The following is a 20766-nucleotide window of genomic DNA, read 5'->3' on the forward strand; positions in this document are numbered from 1 at the left end:
ATACGTATGGGACTAAACTGAGAATTTTTTTTTATTTGATATTTATTATAGCAAAAATTAAAAAATTTAGTTTTTTTTCAAAATTGTCGCTCTATTTTTGTTTATAGCGCAAAAAATAAAAACCGCAGAGGTGATCAAATACCACCCAAAGAAAGCTCTAATTGTGTGGAAAAAAACTCTGTCAATTTTGTTTGGGAGCCACGTCGCACGACTGCGCAATTGTCATTCAAAGCGTGACAGTGCTGAAAGCTGAAATTTCACCTTGGCAGCAAGGGGGTATATGTGCCCAGTAAGCAAGTGGTTAATATTGGAATAAATAAACAGAAAATATACTATAGACTTTTCTTTTGAAGGTTTTTTTTTCTTTACTATCTGACCAATAATATTCAAGGCATAGCGGTGACCTTACTTTTGGGTCCAATCCACAATACTGCATGTAAAACTCTCACTGATTTAAAATGTAAAATAACTGTTGGCACTGCAATCTTAATAAATTTGAGATTTGAATTGGAAAGGGAAGCCTGAGTGGATTTAAAGGATCCCTTTCAGTTAGATTAGGTAGTCGCGATAGTAATAGTAGACTTGGGCTGTTTTTTTGTGAAGTAAACACACTTTCTTGAAAAAACTTCCTTGATAAATTTATTGAGGGATTCACCAAACAGGCACTCACAATCAAAAGGCATGTGTGAAAGACGCCTCTTGCAAGCAGGCTCAGAAGACGAAACCTTTAACCCACAGTATTCTACACATATTTACAAAGCAGTGTCATCTTAGAGACTTGGACAACTACATTCTCTCAGGCATTACCTCAAAATAGCAACTCCGAGAGCATGGGCTTCAATTGTTCCAGCAGAACAGGGTCCTTAAAGATGTGATTGCGTTCTCTATTCATTTGCCTTAGTGCAGTTAGCAACACTCTGACATGAGGATATAGTAGCAATGGTTGAGTGCAAGGCAGGATCAGAGAGGCTGCCTTTAATAGGGTTTCAAAATGTCTATTATCAGAATCCTTAGAGGGGGGAACATCCTGAATAGGAACAGTAAGAAGCTTGATAAGAAAAGAAATGACTTGAGAACAGAAACCGAAAAGAGTTCACTGTTGGGACAGACATTTTCCATAGAATATAACTTAGCAAAGAATTTTGGAGGAAAAAAATACCTTTTTAGGTTTTGGCCAATCCACATGCAAAGCACAGTTAATTTGCTTGTACAAGGGAAAGGTCTTTCTAGACTTTGCCAGTCATTTTGTGCCCAGAGGAGCTTGTTTAGAAAATTCCTGGGCTGCTAGGCAAATGCTAGTACACACTGCATCATTAAGCACGCTCACATTAAAAAACACATGACATAAAGCCTTCGCTTGTTCCTCATAAAATGCAGGAGGTGGAAATTCATCTGCTGGATCCTTTTTTAAAGTGTATTTTGTGCGTGTACTCGAGAGAGGAGCCAGACTGCAGGAGTTGGGAGTAGGCAGGCCTCCCCCAGAGGCAATCTGCCACCTTTCTCCATGCCCCGGGTGGCAATGGCGGGTGTGTGAGGGGGTCCTCCCACACAGCCCGCCCTACCTGCTCTGCTTTAAAGCCCAACGGGGCAGAGGGACTCCCTATAAGGGAGTGAGAGGATTTGCCCGCTCAACCAGCCCCGTTAGTCCTTCGCCTCTCTTTTTTAGAGACCGCGTGGTCAAAGTGCGTGCATGTTAACTTAATTTCGAGTGTGTGTAAGTGTGGTGTTTTTTTTGTGGGAGGGGGGTGGGCAGACTAAGCGCAGGCTTACCTCGCATAGCACACCCACCGGGAGCCGGGCTGAGACCACCAAACTCAATTCACATGTAGCCGAGACCGGGATCCGAACCCCTAGCTGCTGGATCCTTTTCTGGGTCCACCTAACCTTCTTCCATACCATCCTCAAAGAGATTAGGAGGTTCAGGGTCAAACTCTTGCATAGATTCAGATGGTGGAGGGTCATAACAGCGCTTTGGTGCCCTGGAGGCCCAAAGTCATTGAAGGGCAGACGGTTTCCCAAATAAATCAGAGATCGCTGTAGTGAAATCTGCCTTAGTCAAATAGGCCATCTGCTGCCTGCCTGAGAGAGAACTAGAGGAAAGGAGTTGTGTCAGGAGAACAGCTATCATTCTGTTTTTTCTCAGTGCTGAAGTATCTAAAGAATAAGGCTGCTTTCACATTGGGCAGCGGAGGTGCGGTGACGGTATAGCCACGCTATTTTTAGCGCGGCTATACCGTCGTATTTACCGCGATATTCGGGCGCTAGCGGTGAGGTTTTAACCCCCGCTAGCAGCCGAAAAAGGGTTAATACCGCCCGCAATGCCCCTCTCTAGATTGTGCATTGCGGGTGGTATTACCGCGGTTTCCCATTGATTTCAATGGGAAGGCGCGGTATAGGAGCGGTAAACACCCCGATCCTATACCGCTCCAAAGATGCGGCTAGCAGGACTTTTGGAGCAGTCCTGCTACCGCACCGCTTCAGTGTGAAAGCCTTCGGGCTTTCACATCGAAGCCTGCAGGGCATGATTTATTCATGCGGTATAGCAGCGCTATTTTTAGTGCTGTACCACATGAATAACGCCTCAATGTGAAAGGGGCCTAAGTGCTATCAGGCCCTTTTTTACCTTGTCCTCACTATTGCGTAAGTGAGAGGTTTCCCTGTGAGAAAAATGAGTATTGGCATGTCCAAGAAGAGAGTTGTGACAACCCAGACATTGCCTAATGTCCTGTGGTTGTGTCTCTGTAATAGCAGACAGCCAGAAGACCAACAGACATTCTTCTTGCGTTCAAGTGCATCAGAACCTCAAGAAGGTGCGTTCCAGGATCACAAGAACACCTATAAAAAGGCACAGGAGGGATTGATGTACTAAGTAGGTGGGTTGTGCTTCCTGTATGTGTCTGTATCATTTAGACAGAAGCATGCAGATAAAGGTTACCATGGCAAGATGACATACCCAAAGCTTGCAGTTTCACAAAGAAGAAGAAGAAATTACAAACTTTTTCATAATGAAAACAATTGCAAAAGTATATAAAGAAATACTGATCTTACGGTCCCTATTAAGAGCACTGTATTGTACAGAAATGAGACTTATGTATATGCTTAAGTGAATAACTAAGGGCGGCACAGTGGTGTAGTGGGTAGCAGCCTTGCCTAGCAGTAAAAAAGGGTCGATGGTTCAAATCTCAACCACGACACTACCTGCCTGGAGTTTGCATGTTCTCCCTGTGCCTGCGTGGGTTTCCTCCCACACTCCAAAGACATGCTGGTAGGTTAATTGGCTTCTGTCTAAATTGGCCCTAGTATATGAATGTGAGTTAGGGAACTTAGATTGGACTGATGTGAATGTACAATGTATATGTAAAGCGCTCCGTAAATTGACAGCGCTATACAAGTACCTAAATAATAATAATAATGGTAACAGGAGTGTTACTCATACGAACTCTGCCATATTGCAGTTGAGAAGGAAGAAAATTGTTGATCGCTATACAGAACACATAAGGCAATCTCCCTCACAGAGACTTTCCTAAATTAGGTGTTTCAAGGCATGAAAAAAGAGATTTTTAATACAGCTTACCTGTAAAATCTTTTTCTTGGAGTACATCACGGGACACAGAGCGGCATTCATTACTATATGGGTTATATGGAGTACCTTCAGGTGTAGACACTGGCAATCTCAAACAGGAAATGCCCCTCCCTATATAACCCCCTCCCACAGGAGGAGTACCTCAGTTTTGTAGCAAGCAGTATGCCTCCCAAAATGGTCCTCAAAAAAAGAGGGGTGGGAGCTCTGTGTCCCGTGATGTACTCCAAGAAAAAGATTTTACAGGTAAGCTGTATTAAAAATCTCTTTTTCTTTATCGTACATCACGGGACACAGAGCGGCATTCATTACTATATGGGATGTCCCAAAGCAATGCTTACAATGAGGGGAGGGAGAACATCTCCAAGACAAAAGGATTTAATTTAGAGATATACTCAAATCATAATAAATCCAACTTAGTTGAGAAAAATAAATTTTTTTTAAATTTAACTCGAACAAGAGGAGCCCCCGGAATCCGAGGGTCTCAAACTGCAGCCTGCAGCACTGCCTGCCCGAAGGCAGTATCAGTATTCCTTCTTACGTCCAACTTGTAGAATTTTGTAAACGTGTGGACAGAAGACCAGGTTGCCGCCTTGCAAACTTGAGCCATAGAGATCTGGTGGTGTGCTGCCCAGGAGGCGCCCATGGCTCTAGTAGAATGAGCCTTTAATGATACTGGAGGAGGCAACCCTTTCAAGCCGTAGGCCTGAGTGATTAATTGCTTAATCCACCTAGAAATGGTGGACTTTGCAGCTGCCTGCCCCTTCTTGGGCCCATCCGGTAGAATGAACAGCACATCTGTCTTCCGGATCTTCTTTGTAGCTTTAAGATAGGCCTTCATGGCCCTGACAATATCCAAGGTATGCAGCAACCCTTCCTTTCTGGAAGTAGGTTTAGGGAAGAAGGATGGTAATACCAAATCCTGGTTCAAATGAAAACTGGATATGACCTTCGGAAGGAAGGAAGGATGAGGGCGGAGAACGACCCTGTCCTTATGAAAAACAAGATATGGTTCCTTACAGGATAAGGCTGCCAGCTCCGAAACTCTTCTTGCGGAAACTATGGCAACCAAAAATACTAACTTCCTTGTCAGTAGAACCAAAGGAATATCAGCCAACGGCTCAAACGGTTGTTTCTGTAAACTTTGACAGAACAAGATTTAAATCCCACGGACAAAGCGGGGATTTAACTGGAGGTCTAATACGTAAGACCCCTTGAAGGAAGGTCTTAACCAGCGAGTGGGTGGCCAGCGGCCGCTGAAACCACACTGACAGAGCAGAAATCTGTCCTTTGATTGTGCTTAATGCCAATCCTTTATCCACTCCTAGCTGGAGAAAACGTAATACTCTATCGATGGTAAATTTGCGAGAAAGCCATCGCTTGGACTCACACCAGCCTACATAGGCCTTCCAGACCCTGTAATAAATCACCCTAGAGACCGGTTTCCAAGCTCTGATTAGGGTAGAGATTACTTTCTGAGACAGACCTCTACCCCTGAGAATCAGGGATTCAGCTTCCAGGCCGTCAAATTTAGATGCCGTAAGGCAGGGTGGAGGATCGGACCTTGCGATAGCAGGTCTGGCCGTAGAGGAAGAGTCCAAGGGTCTCCCACTACCATCCTTAAGATTAGTGAGTACCATGCCCTTCTGGGCCATGCTGGAGCTACCAGGATGACTGGTATGTGCTCCACCCGGATCCTGCGCAGCAGGCGGGGTAGTAACTGGAGCGGGGGAAACGCATAAAGAAGTTTGAACTGATGCCAAGGGCAAACCAACGCATCGGTTCCGCAGGCCATCGGATCCCTTGAGCGGGACATGAACCTGTCTAGTTTCTTGTTGAGTCTCGATGCCATGATATCCACGTCCGGCACTCCCCATCTTTGGCAGAGTGCTTGAAAGACTAGTGGATGCAGAGACCATTCCCCCGGCCATAGAGTCTGGCGGCTTAAGAAGTCCGCCTGAAAGTTGTCCACTCCCGGAATGAATATTGCCGATATGCAGGGCACATGAGCCTCTGCCCATAGAAGAATCAAGCTCACCTCTCTCTGAGCGGTTTGACTCCTGGTTCCCCCTTGGTGATTTATGTGTGCCACGGCCGTGGCATTGTCTGATTGAATTCTCACCGGGAACCCCTGCCATTTTGACGTCCAAGCCCTGAGGGCTAGTCGAGCAGCTCTGAGCTCCAAGATGTTGATGGGCAACTGCTTCTCTGGCTTTGCCCAAGTACCTTGGCGAGTGCAACCATCCAAAATTGCTCCCCAGCCCGTCAGGCTGGCGTCTGTGGTCACTATCTTCCAAGCCACTGGGCTGAAAGACCTCCCCTTCAGTAGATTCTGAGGGTCTAACCACCAACACAGACTTTGTCGGACTCTTGATGAGAGCGGCAACGGGATATCCAAGGCCTGTGGCCTTCTGCTCCATGCTGACAGGATGGCTGCCTGTAGGATGCGAGTGTGGCTCTGGGCGTATGGTACCGCCTCGAATGTGGCCACCATCTTGCCTAGTAACCTCATACATAGGCGAATAGTCGGTTCTTTCTTGCTTAGAACCAGTAGGATTAATTCCTTGATGGCTTTTACCTTCCTCAGAGGTAGGAACACTCCTTGTTGTTCTGTGTCTAATCTCATGCCGAGATATTCCAACTGCTTTGTGGGCTGGAAAGCTGACTTTTCTCGATTTAGGACCCAGCCGAACCTCTCGAGGTATTGGACCGTGAGGGCCACTGCTCGCTCCAAGCCGGGAGACGAGTGATCTATGACTAGGAGGTCGTCCAGGTATGCTAGGATCGTGACCCCTTGGATCCTTAGTTTGGCTAGGATTGGAGCTAGGACCTTCGTGAACACCCGGGGGGCCGTAGCCAACCCGAAGGGAAGCGCCACGAATTGGAAGTGACGCGAAGCCACCATGAAGCGTAGATATCTTTGATGTGGCTGATAAATTGGAACATGAAGGTAGGCATCCTTTATGTCTATGGACGCCATGAAGTCGTCCTTCTGGAGTGTGGCAGCTGCTGACCGCACGGATTCCATCCGAAATGAGCGGATCTTTAGATATGCATTTACCATCTTTAGGTCCAAAATTGGCCTGACATCTCCATTGGATTTTGGGATGATGAATAGGTTGGAGTAGAAACCCAGCCCCTGTTCCAGGACTGGTACCTCTACTATTACTTCCTGGGAAAGTAGATGATCTAATGCCGATCTTAATGCGGCTCCCTTTTCCGGATCGTTTGGAATCCTCGACTTCTGGAAATGAGGAGGAGGAAACCTTAGGAAATCTAATTTGTAGCCTGTGGCCACGGAAGACCGTACCCACTCGTCGGGAATGCTGGCTTCCCAAATCTCTGAAAAGAGTCGCAGCCTTCCCCCCACCTTCGTGGGTGGGGGCGCCCCTTCATAAGGTTGGCTTGGGGGCTGGTTTTGCTGGTTTGCGAAACCACTGCCTTTTGCCTCTAACAGCCTGTCCTTGTGATCTGCTGTTGAAGCCGAAGTTTGCTTTTGCAGGAGGCCGTCGATACTGCTTGGCATTAGAGGGCCCCTGCCCAGGGGAATACTGTCGTTTAAACGCAGGTCCCTGAACCTTCTTCTTAGTTGGCAAGAGAGTACTCTTGCCGTTTGAAATGGTCTGAATGTATTTATCTAGGTCTTCTCCGAAGAGTCGTCCTCCATGGAAGGGGAACCCTACCAGGAGCTTCTTGCATGGGGGCTCAGCCTCCCAGCTTTTTAACCATAAGAGTCTTCTCATATGGATAAGGGATAACGATAAACGTGACGCTTGCTGGATAGAATCCTTGATTGCGTCTACCGTAAAACATATGGCCTTAGGGACATCCGAAAATTTTTCTGCCTGCTGGGCCGGAATAAGTTTAAGCATCTGCTTAAATTGATCCGATAATGCTTGAGCGACCCCAATCGCAGCCACAGCTGGCTGTACTACTGCCCCTGCAGTAGTGAAGGAGTTCTTAAGTAGTGCTTCCAAGCGCTTATCAACTGGATCCTTGAACACCTGTATGTTTTCTACAGGGCATGTTAACGATCTGTTAACACATGAGATGGCTGCGTCCACTGCAGGAGTAGCCCATCTTTTGGAAAAATTTTCTTCCATAGGATATAGGACAGAGAACCTTTTAGGTGGTAAGAAGATCTTATCTGGCTTGTTCCAATCTTGGAACAAAATTCCCTCTAATAGAGGATGGATCGGAAACACAGCATTGCTTTGAGGCGCCCTCAGTGAGCCCAAAGCTGAAACCGTCGATACCTGGAGATCTGGTACTGGCAAGTTGAATGTCCTATGGACCAAGTCCGACAATCCTTGAATCCACCAGCTCTCCCTCAGGGAGACTGCCCCAGACTCCTCTGTATCCGGGTCTTCGATCCCTGAACCTACTTGGTCCGTGTCCAAGAGGTCGTCCAATTCCCCTGAGGAAAGGACCTCCTCTTCTGAGGGTCCGCGCTCGGGCGACGGAGATCTATTCCGCTTACTGCCCCGCATAGCTGCGGATATCATTTTTTTTTTTTTTTTTTTTTTTTTTATTATTTTTATTTTTTATTTTTTTTTTTTTTTTTTTTCCCATGCTTTTCTCATCTCTTTTAAAGAGGTGAGTAATACCTCCTCCGTGACCATCTTAGGGCTGGACTGACCCGCGTCAGCTCCAGCCCCAGATCCCGATGGCCCCAAGGCTCCCTGTAGGGAAAACAGCGGCATACCATGGTACAATACCGAGGTACACCTGCTACCTATTGGTATTTGGAACTATAAAAGTTAATTGTCCAAACACCTGTTTGGGGGATAAAAAAATGCTTCCTCTCCCCTAGATGACTTTTTTTTTTTTTTTTTTTTTTTCGTTTTTGTTTCAAATCCAGGAAAGAAAAAACATTCTGTCCCCCTGAGTAGTATTGCAAAGAAAAACTATGAGATGGAAAAGAAACAGCCTATTTCTAGGCTTGACAAAACAGTCCTCTGAAGACTGCAATATCCTTTCTGGCCACTGTGTGTCCTCGGCGCCCCGTGCTGCCACTCTGGTCTATGTCCTCAGTTCCAAAGTATTGATGGAACAAACAAGGAAGGGCCGCCCCTTCCTTTAAGCCACTGACCCGCCCTTCCCCCCCAGCAACCTCAAACAGGAAATGCCCCTCCCGACAGGGGGAGGGGGGGGGATTTTGGGAGGAAGGGACCTCTCTGTTCCAGCAAACTGCGGCCTGCAGCCTGGAACCATGAGGAGGCCAGCGTTTTGCCTGCTTGCAGGCTCTGAGGAGGAAGACTGAATGGAGCATCGCCTGGAGGCCTGCAGGTAAGCAAAGCTCTCTGACACACACATATATTTTTATATAACACAGGCCCCACTCAATGCTTTTCCAACACTACAAGGGAGGTCACATCTTATGGGGAATAATACATAGAGAGCCATCCTATCTTTATGATATGTGACTAGTTTGCCAGATGCAGTGCATAACTTTAGGCATGTCCCCTGTGACCCCCCAGAAAAAAACCTGCTAAGAACCAAGTTCCGCAAGTTTTCCCCTCACTTACCTGCTCCATGCCGCAGGACTTTGCCAAGCAAGAGGCCCAATCTTCCCCCATCTCCGTGGGGATGTCTAGACCTTCAGGCCCTGGGTTCCTATGAAGGATCCACTGTCCTGGGCCCATATAGCACCCTGGCAACAGAAAACTTTAGGTACCCAAAGGTTTCTAAGTTCTGGGCCCAGGGTCCAGCTCTCTAAAAAGAAAAGCATTATGGGCTATACCCCAAGGGTTTGGGGTCCGGTTACTGACCACTTTAGCGCTGAGGCTTTTTTGGACAGAACCGGTAGCTCACCTAATCCCAAGGATGCGGAGGCAAGCTAAACCATGACTAACACCTAAGACACTGGCGTAAAAACTGAGGTACTCCTCCTGTGGGAGGGGGTTATATAGGGAGGGGCATTTCCTGTTTGAGATTGCCAGTGTCTACACCTGAAGGTACTCCATATAACCCATATAGTAATGAATGCCGCTCTGTGTCCCGTGATGTACGATAAAGAAAATAACATTAATGCATCTCAGTGCTGCAAAAATTAAGTGAAGTTGTTTAAAAAGCACAAAGAACTATTTGTATTATTCCCAGAAACCAAAAGAGCTTACAGCCTTATGTTCCTAATATAGTGATACACAAACAACAGGGCCAATATCCAATTAGCTCTGCAGTATGTTTTGGGATGGAATAGAAAACCATAAAGAAAAAACATAAAAACCCCAAGGTCTCCAGTGCTACCAGGCCATGTTATGAACTAAAACTAATTTTTGACATTATACTTTCTCCCAATCCATGCCTCAATAAAAAAGCACAAAACAAAATGAATTAGAGGAAGTAAAATCAATAGCTGTGACAGGCAATGGTGGAAGACTGAACAAATATAGCTACACTTATGATCTAGAACACCTATTTTGCGCTCCTCATTGATTTAAACAGAAACAAAGAAAACACTTCTATCCAGTAGATTATGGCATGTAAGCAGCTACTGTGCCCTTTCCAATCTCCAGACAAAGCAAATAATTGGTTCCCTTGGGTTGCCAGAGCTAGTGTCTTTGCCTCAGGTAACAGCTCGGTTTTAGGAGTGGATTTCCTTTCCATCCAAGTTATTAATTTTGACATCTAAACATTGCATGGTAGATGTGCTTTGACGTGCTTTTGGCTGGGGCTCTGGTGGGCAACACAGCATTTAAAACAAAAACAGGTGTATAACGTTGATTAGGCTCTGAGTATCCCCAGGCAGTCTGGAGGTCTCTTGGTAGTTTTCATGTGCAGGCTACAAGAAAGTAAATTAGAATTCTGTCCCATGTCTGATGATTGTAAATTGTTACTTTTGTCGACATCCTGTGGGCTTAGGCTTACCATGACACATGAAACACAACCTGTTTAACTCCCTTCATTCAGTCAATGGCAGTCGGACTTGACCTTAGGTTTCCTTGGCTTCACCTCTAGCACCCTCCCCCCTTCCTATTACTTGAGAAGCAAGCAGTGAAAACATCAGTCTGCCACAGTCATGGGCAGGTACTGCACATTGTGGGGGGAGCGGGACTTTAATCACACAGATGCCACTTGCCTGCCAGCATGATAAAGTGCAGAAGCAGATAGGGAAAAGGGGTTGTGGATTGTTTAACTCTATAACCCAACAGGGACTGCTTTAAAAAAAAAAGGGAAAAAAAAAACATGTGGCTGAGGTACACATGTGTTTGCCTGGACTGCGAACTTCCCCAGCCTCAGGCAACAAACTTCAGCTCCCAGTATAGTCTGAAACACTACAGAAACGGTTTTAGCTAGCAAGGGATTTTAAGATATTTTACAAATTTATTAGCTTGGCTGACAACATAATAACAACTGAAACTGACAGATTATGAATGTTATTATAACAAAAGGGGGAAAAAACGAAAGAAAAAAAAACAACGATACATTCTTCAGGGATGATGGTTGTAATGACGGTGATCATCAAAATCTTTCTGGAAACAGTTTAGAAAGGGAAGTCTGATCAGTGTAACCTGTAAAAATCTCTCTCAGAGAAAATAGCACAATAGTACTTTGCCAAAACATGTGTGAATGACATCGGCTTTATGAGACACATGAGGCAAAGTATTTTAGCCTGTTATTCCAACAAGATGTTTTTTTCCAAGCAATCGTTTTGTTTTATGTACAAGTAACATAATATAATCAATGCAAAATCTCCTCACAAAATATAAAAACAAAACACTTTAAAAAAGATAAAGTTTCCCGACAATATCAATTTCCATATGGTAAGGAAACTCAAGTGCACAATTTCTTTAAATACATATTGTTAGTGAAAGGTGCATCACATAATTAAAGTACATGTGCAATAAAAGTGAAAAGTCATTCATCCATATATGTAATAAAAGAACACAAATAAAGCCCAAATTAAATATGCAATCCATGCAAAAAAATTGTCCCAAAGAGTGAAAATTCCTGGAACTGGTGTAGACACAGACTGTCGCAGAAAAAGGAAAGTGCCCCCTCTCTCTGGTAATTATTGTGTTGATCCTTTTGGTGGAGCAGCTTTGAGGCACCTTCCTTTTTCTGTGACAGTCAGTGTTTGCACCAGTTCCAGGAATTATTACTCTTTGGGACAATTCTTTATGGCATGGATTGCATATTTTGTTTGGACTTTGTGTTCTTTTTTTACATGTATGGATGGACTTTTTTGCACTTTTATTGCACATGCACTTTATTAGATGCACCTTTCACCGATTACACATGCCATAATAGTATTTAAAGTGATCATGTACATGAGTTGCCTTACCTTATGGAGATCTGAAAAAGAAGAACTACCTGAAATAGTCTGTACTGCCCACTAGCAACCAATTTCTTTGCAAAGTTTTTTGTCCAAGTATCTTTTTTTAATACAGGTTTTGATCTAATGGTTCTTTGTTAGGTAACATATACTGGGTGCATTCCTCCCATCACAGGAGAACAAATTCTGCACGGACTAAACAGCAGAGCTACAGCGGCTAAGGCATGCATCCCCTTGTGTTGGAGATCTGAGAACCTGCCGGTTTTCCAAAGTCAATGAACTAAGGGATATGGAGGATCTCACAGCTACCTTTAACAACCGGGAGGAGATCTTTTGCGACACCTGGAGACCTTGGCAGCATTTTGTATACACTGAAGCTTATATTCAGGAGATCTCACAGCTTGGCTGATATTCTGGATATGGCCAGGACTTCCTGGGAGAGAGGCTCTGTCTATTTATCTACAGTTCTGCATCTGTATCACCCCTTTTTTTTCTACCAAGGGACACCTGGCCCCTTACTCTTTATCATTTCTAACATCCCCTCCCACCCCGTTTTACGCTCCCCCCCCCCCCGTATAGCTGGCTCAGCCATGAGGGTGTTATTTTTTCAGATATTTGAATATCCTTTTATGCATTTTCCTTATCTCACTGTTCTATGTCTTGGCCCCGCCGGCCATCGGGATGCCTGGCTTCCCGATATATTGTTATGTTTTAGGGCTCTTTCACACGGAGCGGATCCGTATTGATCCGCTCCATTAGCCCGTTTGGCTCAGCGGGGATTCCTCCGTTAATCCCCGCTGAGCTGTCGGCGGACAGGGCGGTCCCCGCACACAGTGCAGAGACCGCCCTGTCTCTCCTCCGCTCTCCCCTATGGGGAATCGGATGAATACGGACCGTCCGCATTCATCCGATCCGATAGACGGAAGAAAAATAGGGTTTTCTTCCGTCTGAAAAACCGGATCCTGACGGAGGCGGGTGATTACGGACGTTAGCGGATGCTCCATCGGCTAATGGACGTGATCCCATAGGGAACCATTGTAAGTCCGTAAACGGACTTATGAAAAGCGGACCGTTCGTCCGCTGGTGTGAAAGGGCCCTTATATAGTTGCACAGTTTTAAGTCTACGAGTATTTGTTCTGGGTCTTCCATGCTGCCACCACCTCGTATGCCTTATATTCTCTGTACATTGATGATCAGGTTAATGTTGGTATTATTATATGTACTCATATATACCATCTCTTACCTAGCATGTTGGTTATGGATCTAAATGATGTGACCTGCTTGTTTGAGAAGTAACGCATTTTCCACTTTTGTTTACCCAACTGTAAACCGCAACTTTGTGAAAATAAAGGAATAAAAAAAAGCAGGGCTACAGAGATACAGGTTGGGACTATCTGGGCTAACATCAAAACCACGACAGAGGAATTTTCCTGAAAGAAGTTTCATCGCTCAGCTCTAAATTTCAACAGGTATTTTTTGCATTTATCGATTATAACAAAAACACTTTTTACTCAAATAAATAACACACCAAATAGTAACAAATTGGAGAAGTTCATTGTTGGGGTTTACTTGCGCTTCAAAAGGTTGGAGCAGGACTCGGGAAGCTGCCATTAAAAATTGTATGGAATCACCCTGAAGTATTAACAAGACTCTGAGTGGATTGGAGTGCAGGCCTTGGCAAATGTTTGCAGACTACATAGCCAAAACAGACAGTAAATAGCCCTGGATGTATGAGGTGATATGAGGGCTAAAGCTGCTCAGACCAGTGGGAAGACATTTCTGAGTGGATTACTTAAAAATGAATAATGGAGTTATGAAAAAAAAACATCTATACTCACCTCTATGCTGCAGCTGTCCCACATTGGGTTAAAGATCAAGAACGGAATGATCACATGACTGCTGATCACTCAGTGCTTAGGCTGCTGAAAGTGGAGAGCGGTGACTGTCAGTCACCGCTCTCCACACTACTCCTCCAGCACTCACTTGAACACTGGGCTGGGGAGCTGCTGGGCACAGCTGGCTTCACATCTTAGCCGTGTGCTCAGAGGTGGAGACAGCTGTAGACCAAGCAGCCGGATGGATCCTGACAATATTGTCGTGATCCTTCCAGAGCCTGGAGAATCTCTGCCTTGTCTGCTGATAGCAGGCAATATTCCATTACCAAAAAAACTGGGGTGCAATCAGCGCAAAAATATCGAATAACCTAAATAAATATGCAAGCTGAACACTATAGAATAACACAAGATTCCAGTGAAAAGTAATATACAAAATAGGAAGTGCAGCGCATGTATTAAATTATCTGAACTAAATTAAATAATAAATCCACATAAATAATCATTTAAACGTTTAAATATTCCATTACCAGCTGACCTTGGATCACAAGAGAAGTATGACCAAAAAAGCTAACTTTAGTACAGTGTCAGAGTTAACATTTCAGAAACAACATGATCTTTATGACAAATCACAGGAGAAGAAAATGATAAAGGTAGGAGAATTCATACCCGTGTATTGTCTTCCATCTCCATTGTGGCCTGAAGTTTCCCATTTACACTGAACACACAGAAAAGGCCGCGTTCATAGTATATAACACAATGCCCTTCTCTTGAGGCCTGAATAACTTTTGGTCGCATACAGTTTTCTGGACCCTCTAGCGTTCTCAGAAGGTCTCCATTCATAGAATGTATCAGACATGGACCTTCTGAAACAGAAGATAATAAAGGAATCAGTACAATGTTATCACATAAATGCTACATAATTTCACCTTAAACATACTCTCAGCCTTCAAACAAAAAATAATAATTACCTTTGGAGCCACTGATCACTAAGCCAAGTTCTGCACAAACTGTAGCACAGGTGATTTCACAGTCATGACCAGTCAGGATTGCCCGAGGAGTAGCAAATTCATCTGTAAAAATAAAGCCAGAGAAATGTAGACAGAACTGCAATGGTGTCAGCCTGCAACCAACACATATTACAATGAGTGTTCTTATTGGTGGTATTCCTGAAACGTTAATTTAAAAATTTCAGTTTAAAAAAGACTGACCCTTTTAAAGGTTAATTTCAACAGAATTTTTTTTTTTTTGTATTTTTCAACCCTTTGCCTTTTTTGAAGTAAACGTATGTGAGATTTAAATGCCCACCCTCATACCTGAAAATACTTACCTTCACCTACTTCCTTGTGGCTCAGTTCAGCATGTTGAATCAAAGAATAGCAGGTACCTATGAGTATAAGAAGGTATATGACGCTCTTATTTTTCTCCCACAATGTAGGACTAGGTATCTGAGTGGCAATTGTCAGGCACCAGTGCTGTAATGCAGGCAGGGAAAAGTCCTTAGCAATAACTAAGCCACAACCAAAGCAACCTAAAATTTACACTGGGGCTTCTTCTCACCACTCTTGTGGTGCGGAAAAATGAGGGTGCATTGAAAAGATAAATATTAGCAGCTGTTGGAGGGGGACACATTAAAATAACCTAATGCTTTCCTTGCAATGCATTGTATGTTTTAGGTATGAATCTACAGCAGATACAGCCATCACCATCTGAAAAAAAATCAGGGCATGCTAACACCACAACCTACGGATTACCATAAAAAAAAAGCATGCAACAGCCACAAACTAAGACATACCATCATATTTTCTTTGTGGCTGTTGCATACTATGTATAGGACAAATCGATTGCTTTCTTTCTATAGTTTTCAAGTAAAAAGTATCATCAATCTAAATACCTTTCTACAGGAAGCTGCCATTGTCTGACAAACAAGCTACAAGCCAATTTTTATGGAAGTTATGTACCTGTTTAGCATCACTTTAAAGGAGCTGATCCACCTTGAAACTTATATACAGAATTATAGTAAGACAATGAGGGTTATTTACGAAATGCAAATCCACTTTGCACCACAAGTGCAAACTACAAGTGCACTTGAAATTGCACTGAAAGAGCAGTCCCTGGAAATCCGATGGGAAGTTTTGAAATTAGGGGAAGCTCTGCTGATTTTATCATCCAATCATGTGCAAGCTAAAATGCTGTTTTTTATTTTCCTTGCATGTTCCCCTCTACAGCGACTGCACTTCCAAGTACACTTTCAGTGCAATTTCAATTGCATTTTGCACTTGCAGAGCAAAGTGGATTTGCCTTTAGTAAATAACCCCAAATGGCAGTTCCCAGCAATCAAACATTCTGCTAAACAGATTATCTTTAATAAAAAAATGAAAGTAGAACCAACACAACAGGTAACTTCTCATGTGCTAAACATGGTGTACTCAAGGGTGCTGCATAAAACTCTGGGCACAAGTAAAAAAGAAATATAAAATCTTCACCTCTGAGTTTTTTTTTTCTATTTTCTTATGGTGAGTGGGGTGAAAGTGAAATTACTTTTCACCCACAGTGCTGAGAAAATTTAGAGTAGTAGGATGACATGTTTTCTCAAATTAACCAAAATGTTGTGAATGCCGTTTTCATTCAATAAAAATTGTACACAAAGGACTTTTGAATGAAATTAGTTGACTCGATGGCATGAAAGTGTGTTCAAACAAACGATTGTTTAGAATTTGTCTGAATGAAAATCAAAATGCACAGGATTACTAGATTTAGGCTTGGGACAAGTTGGGGTGAACACACAAGATTTTTTTAACCCAATGGTAACAATATCCACATTTAAAAAAGGGCAATAAGTAAAAGAGGTTATACAGGGGAGGAGGACCTCACTTGATATAACCAATTCTATGGCAGTGCCAGTGAATGGCATGCAATTTTTTTTTTTTAAATGGTGTCTATGTACAGTATCTCACATTTTTGTAAATATTTTATTATATCTTTTCATGTGACAACACTGAAGACACTTTTCTACATTGTAAAAGTAGTGAGTGTACAGCTTGTATAACAGTGTCAATTTATTGTACCCTAAAAAAAAACAATACACAGCCATTAATGTCTAAACTGCTGGCAACAAAAGTGAATACACCCCTAAGTGAAAATGTTCAAATTGGGCCCAAAGTGTCAATATTCTCTGTGGCCACCATTATTATCCAGCACTGCCTTAACCCTCTTGACATTTAGCCACTAGAGTCCTCTTCTACTCCTCCATTAGGACATCATGGAGCTGGTGGATGTTAGAGATCTTGCACCCCTCCACCTTCCATTTGAGCATGCCCAACAGATGCTCAATAGGGTTTAAGTCTAGAGATATGCGTGGTCATCTTGGATGTGTGTTTGGGGTCATTATCTTGTAATACTGCCCAGCGGCCCAGTCTCCGAAGGCATTCATGGTTCCCTTAATGAACTGTAGCTCCTCAGTGTTGGCAGAACTCATGCTGCAGCCCCAGCCCACCACCATGCTTGACTGTAGGCAAGACACACTTGTCTTTGTACTTCGCACTAATGTCTATGGGAATGTTTGACCTGTTCAAGAATTGCATTTGTGAGGTCAGGCGCTGGTGTGGACGAGAAGGCCTGCGCTCCTGTAAGAATGGTCAAACATTCCTATAGACACACTGCTAAACCTTGTGGGCAGCCTTCCCAGAAGTGTTGAAGCTGCTATAGCTGCAAAGGGTGGGCCAACTCAATATTGAACCCTATGGACCAAGACTGGGATGCTATTAAAGTTTATGTGCATGTAAAGGTGACCCACAACTTTTGGTAATATAGTGTGTGTATATAGTGTGTGTATATACTATATATATATATATATATATATATATATATATATATATATATATATATATATATATATATATATATATATACACATACACACACACACACACACACACACACTATATGCTTATATAATATATACTGTATATACATTTTTTTTTAAATAAATCTACCATGAAACATGAAAGCTGCCATCACAGCCTTCTCCTTTCATTTGGAATATGTTGCCATGCTGTACAGCTGGCCTTTGTACTTTTTAATGCCATGCATGAAATAAGTATGTACATGAGAAATTCTAACTTCTCCTGATTTGCATGATTGTCACAGGTCACAACTCAGAAAATATTGAAGCCAGAGTATCAGTATGGCAAGAAACTTTCATTTTCAGATGTGAGGCAGCAGTGTTAACATCTCTCTTATGACAGGATTACTTAGTTAAGGCTGCTCTGCTTCTGCACTAGAGCCATGAACTTGATCACAATGATAAAGTAGTTGGAACCCTTGCCTTTGACCACAGGGTTCCTGGGTCCAACTTTTGCCATGAGTAATATCCTACCACAATCCAAAAAAGAGACACTGAATTGCGTCTAACCAGATGTGCATTTATGTGCATGGAACAATGAGAACTCCATTTAGGCAAGAAATTATATAACTGGATTTGTGTGATCTATAGCAAGGTGAATAATATACAAAATGTAAAATAATGTTTAATGATTTATTTAATGGTCAATCATTTAGTATTCTAGTACCTAGTACAAGTATTTTGAATTTCACTAAGCAAAAGCCTTGTGTCTTCCCAAAAAAACTTTTCTGTAAGTGACCCAAAAGAAGTAGAGTGAAGGAGCCATGCCATATTTAGCAGATAATATTCTTACAACTCTGCTAATATCCTGGAATTTAGTAGTACAGACACCCCAACCACCAGACTATATTTATGGTTGATTTGTGTGTTGTATGCAGCTACATGTAAGTGGCTTGTGAGACTAAAAGGGAGGGGAGAGCACCATAATGAGGGTGAGGGGTAACAGCCACCACAGACAGACAGCTAAGAACTCAAATAATGTTTTGCACATGTATTTTTTCTTTTCATGTTGCAAAACCTGGAAGAGGAAGGAGGGAGGGAGACCATTTTTTGAAATTATACTGTCGGCATGTGAGTAGTTTAAAAAGATCAAGAGGTTCTTTATCTTGACTATGCTACAAATGTGCGACATTCTAATTGAAAAAGACATCTCTCTTTTGTACACAGAAACAACTCAGGATATCAACTTTAAAAAAAATTGCTACTTTAGTTACCTGGTTGTCATTTGTTGCTAAAAAGGTCATGGAAGTCTTGAAAGCCTCACTGAGGCTCACGTGTACAATACATCACATTGTGAGTGAAGCGAGCATGGCAAAGAATAACCAACATAATAAATCACTACCATAACACATAAATTTATACTGAGCTTGTGTCCATACATACATGTGAGAGGGATCACCAGAAAGCATCACATACACACACTAAAATTAAAAATGTATGCTTTTTTTTTACAAATACTTAATGTCTATTTTTATTTGATTGATTTGCAGGAAAGGTTAAGGTAAACTTTAAATATTACCAGTGTCATACAAGTTTATAAAAAAAATATTTTATTTATGTTAGTTTTAATGTATGGGCATTTTTGAATAACGATTTTTAATTATTTTACCAAAACCGATTGAACACACCATATACTGTTATGTAGTAGTAGAAGACTATGGAATGGTTCAAACTCCATCAGTTATTTATTTATTTATTTTGTGCATCTGTGTCCCATTGGGTAGATTGCCCTTCGCTTTTTAGTCTTAAAAAAAAAAAAAAGCAGGAAGTGCGTCAAATCACTTGAAACTGATGGAAATCACGATCTTAGGACTGGGACAAGTGTCTCAATGCCTGTTCTGGGAGAACTGAAAATGTTTGCTATTTCTTCACTTAAGGCCTCATGCACACAGGCTTCTGAAAAAATTGTGGCAGAAAAGTTACATTTTATTCTGGCCACTAATATACACTTACACTCATATGAACGTATTATGCACGTCTATGCGCATACACGCATTTTTTCTGCTCAAACGCTCCTCTCAGAACATCCCTTTGGTGGATTTTATTCCTTCTTGTAAATGCTCCTCTTCAAATACACCTGTAAAAGCCTATGGGGGAGATCCTCAAAGAAATTTTGCGCGTCGTATCTTTGTTTTGGTATCCCCCAAAACAAGATACGACGGCATCTGTGTTAGATCCGACAGGCGTACGTCTTCGTACGCCGTCGGATCTTAGATGCAATTTTTCGGCGTCCGCTAGGTGGCGTTCACGTCGTAATCCGCGTCGAGTATGCAAACTAGCTATTTCCGACGACCCACGAACGTACGAGTGGCCGTCGCATTTTTTTACGTTGTTTCCGTTCGGCTTTTTCCGGCATATAGTTAAAGCTGCTATCTGGTGGCGTACTCAATGTTAAGTATGGCCGTCATTCCCGCGTCTAATTTTGAAAATTTTACGTCGTTTGCGTAAGTCGTCCGTGAATGGGGCTGGACGCCATTTACGTTCACGTTGAAAACAATGACGTCCTTGCGACGTCATTTAGCGCAATGCACGGCGGGAAATTTTAGGGACGGCACATGGGCAGTTTGTTCGGCGCGGGGACGCACTTCATTTAAATGAAACACGCCCCCTACCCGCCCAATTTGAAATCCGCCGCGAGAGATACACTACGCCGCCGTAACTTACGCTGCAAATTCATTGAGGATTCAAACCAAAGCCAGGTAAGTTACAGCGGCGTAGCGTATCTCACATCTGCGCCGGGTGCAGGGGTACGTGGATCTACCCCAGTGTGTGCATGGCTACATAGGCTAAGAGGTGCTTTTACAGGCAGGAAAAAACTCTGAATTAGGCCTAATTCCGGATGATAATTGGCACTAGGATACATAGGGCCAGATTCACGTATAGCGGCGTATCTTTTGGCCGGCGTAGCGCATCACATTTGCACTACGCCGACGTAACATAGTGAGGCAAGGCCAGTATTCACAAAGCACTTGCTCCCTAAGTTACGTCGGCATAGCGAAAATGGGCCGGCGTAAGCCCGCCTAATTCAAATTAGGCAGGTAGTGGGCGTGCTACATGTAAAGTAACCGTGACCCCATGTAAATGAATAGCCGTTGGTACGGCGCATGCGCGCGCATGCTCAGAATCACGTCACAAATACTCCCTACGGTACGACAGCTCAATGCGTACGATG

The 20766-nt window shown here is 43.2% G+C and overlaps 1 protein-coding gene across 3 annotated transcripts in view; it reads right to left on the reverse strand.

Moving 5' to 3' along the window:
- LRBA (LPS responsive beige-like anchor protein) overlaps nt 1-20766 on the reverse strand; it is a 789979-nt gene that overhangs the window by 12382 nt on the left and 756831 nt on the right. For all 3 annotated transcript variants that reach the window (XM_040331890.1, XM_040331889.1, XM_040331891.1), the window contains 2 exons: nt 14662-14763; nt 14360-14556 (listed from right to left, as the gene is read on the reverse strand). In XM_040331890.1, the coding sequence (XP_040187824.1) occupies nt 14360-14556; nt 14662-14763 (299 nt within the window). The remainder of the gene's footprint in view (nt 1-14359; nt 14557-14661; nt 14764-20766) is intronic.

The sequence above is a fragment of the Rana temporaria genome, chromosome 1 (assembly GCF_905171775.1).
Source record: "Rana temporaria chromosome 1, aRanTem1.1, whole genome shotgun sequence".
Classification (NCBI taxonomy): domain Eukaryota; kingdom Metazoa; phylum Chordata; class Amphibia; order Anura; family Ranidae; genus Rana; species Rana temporaria.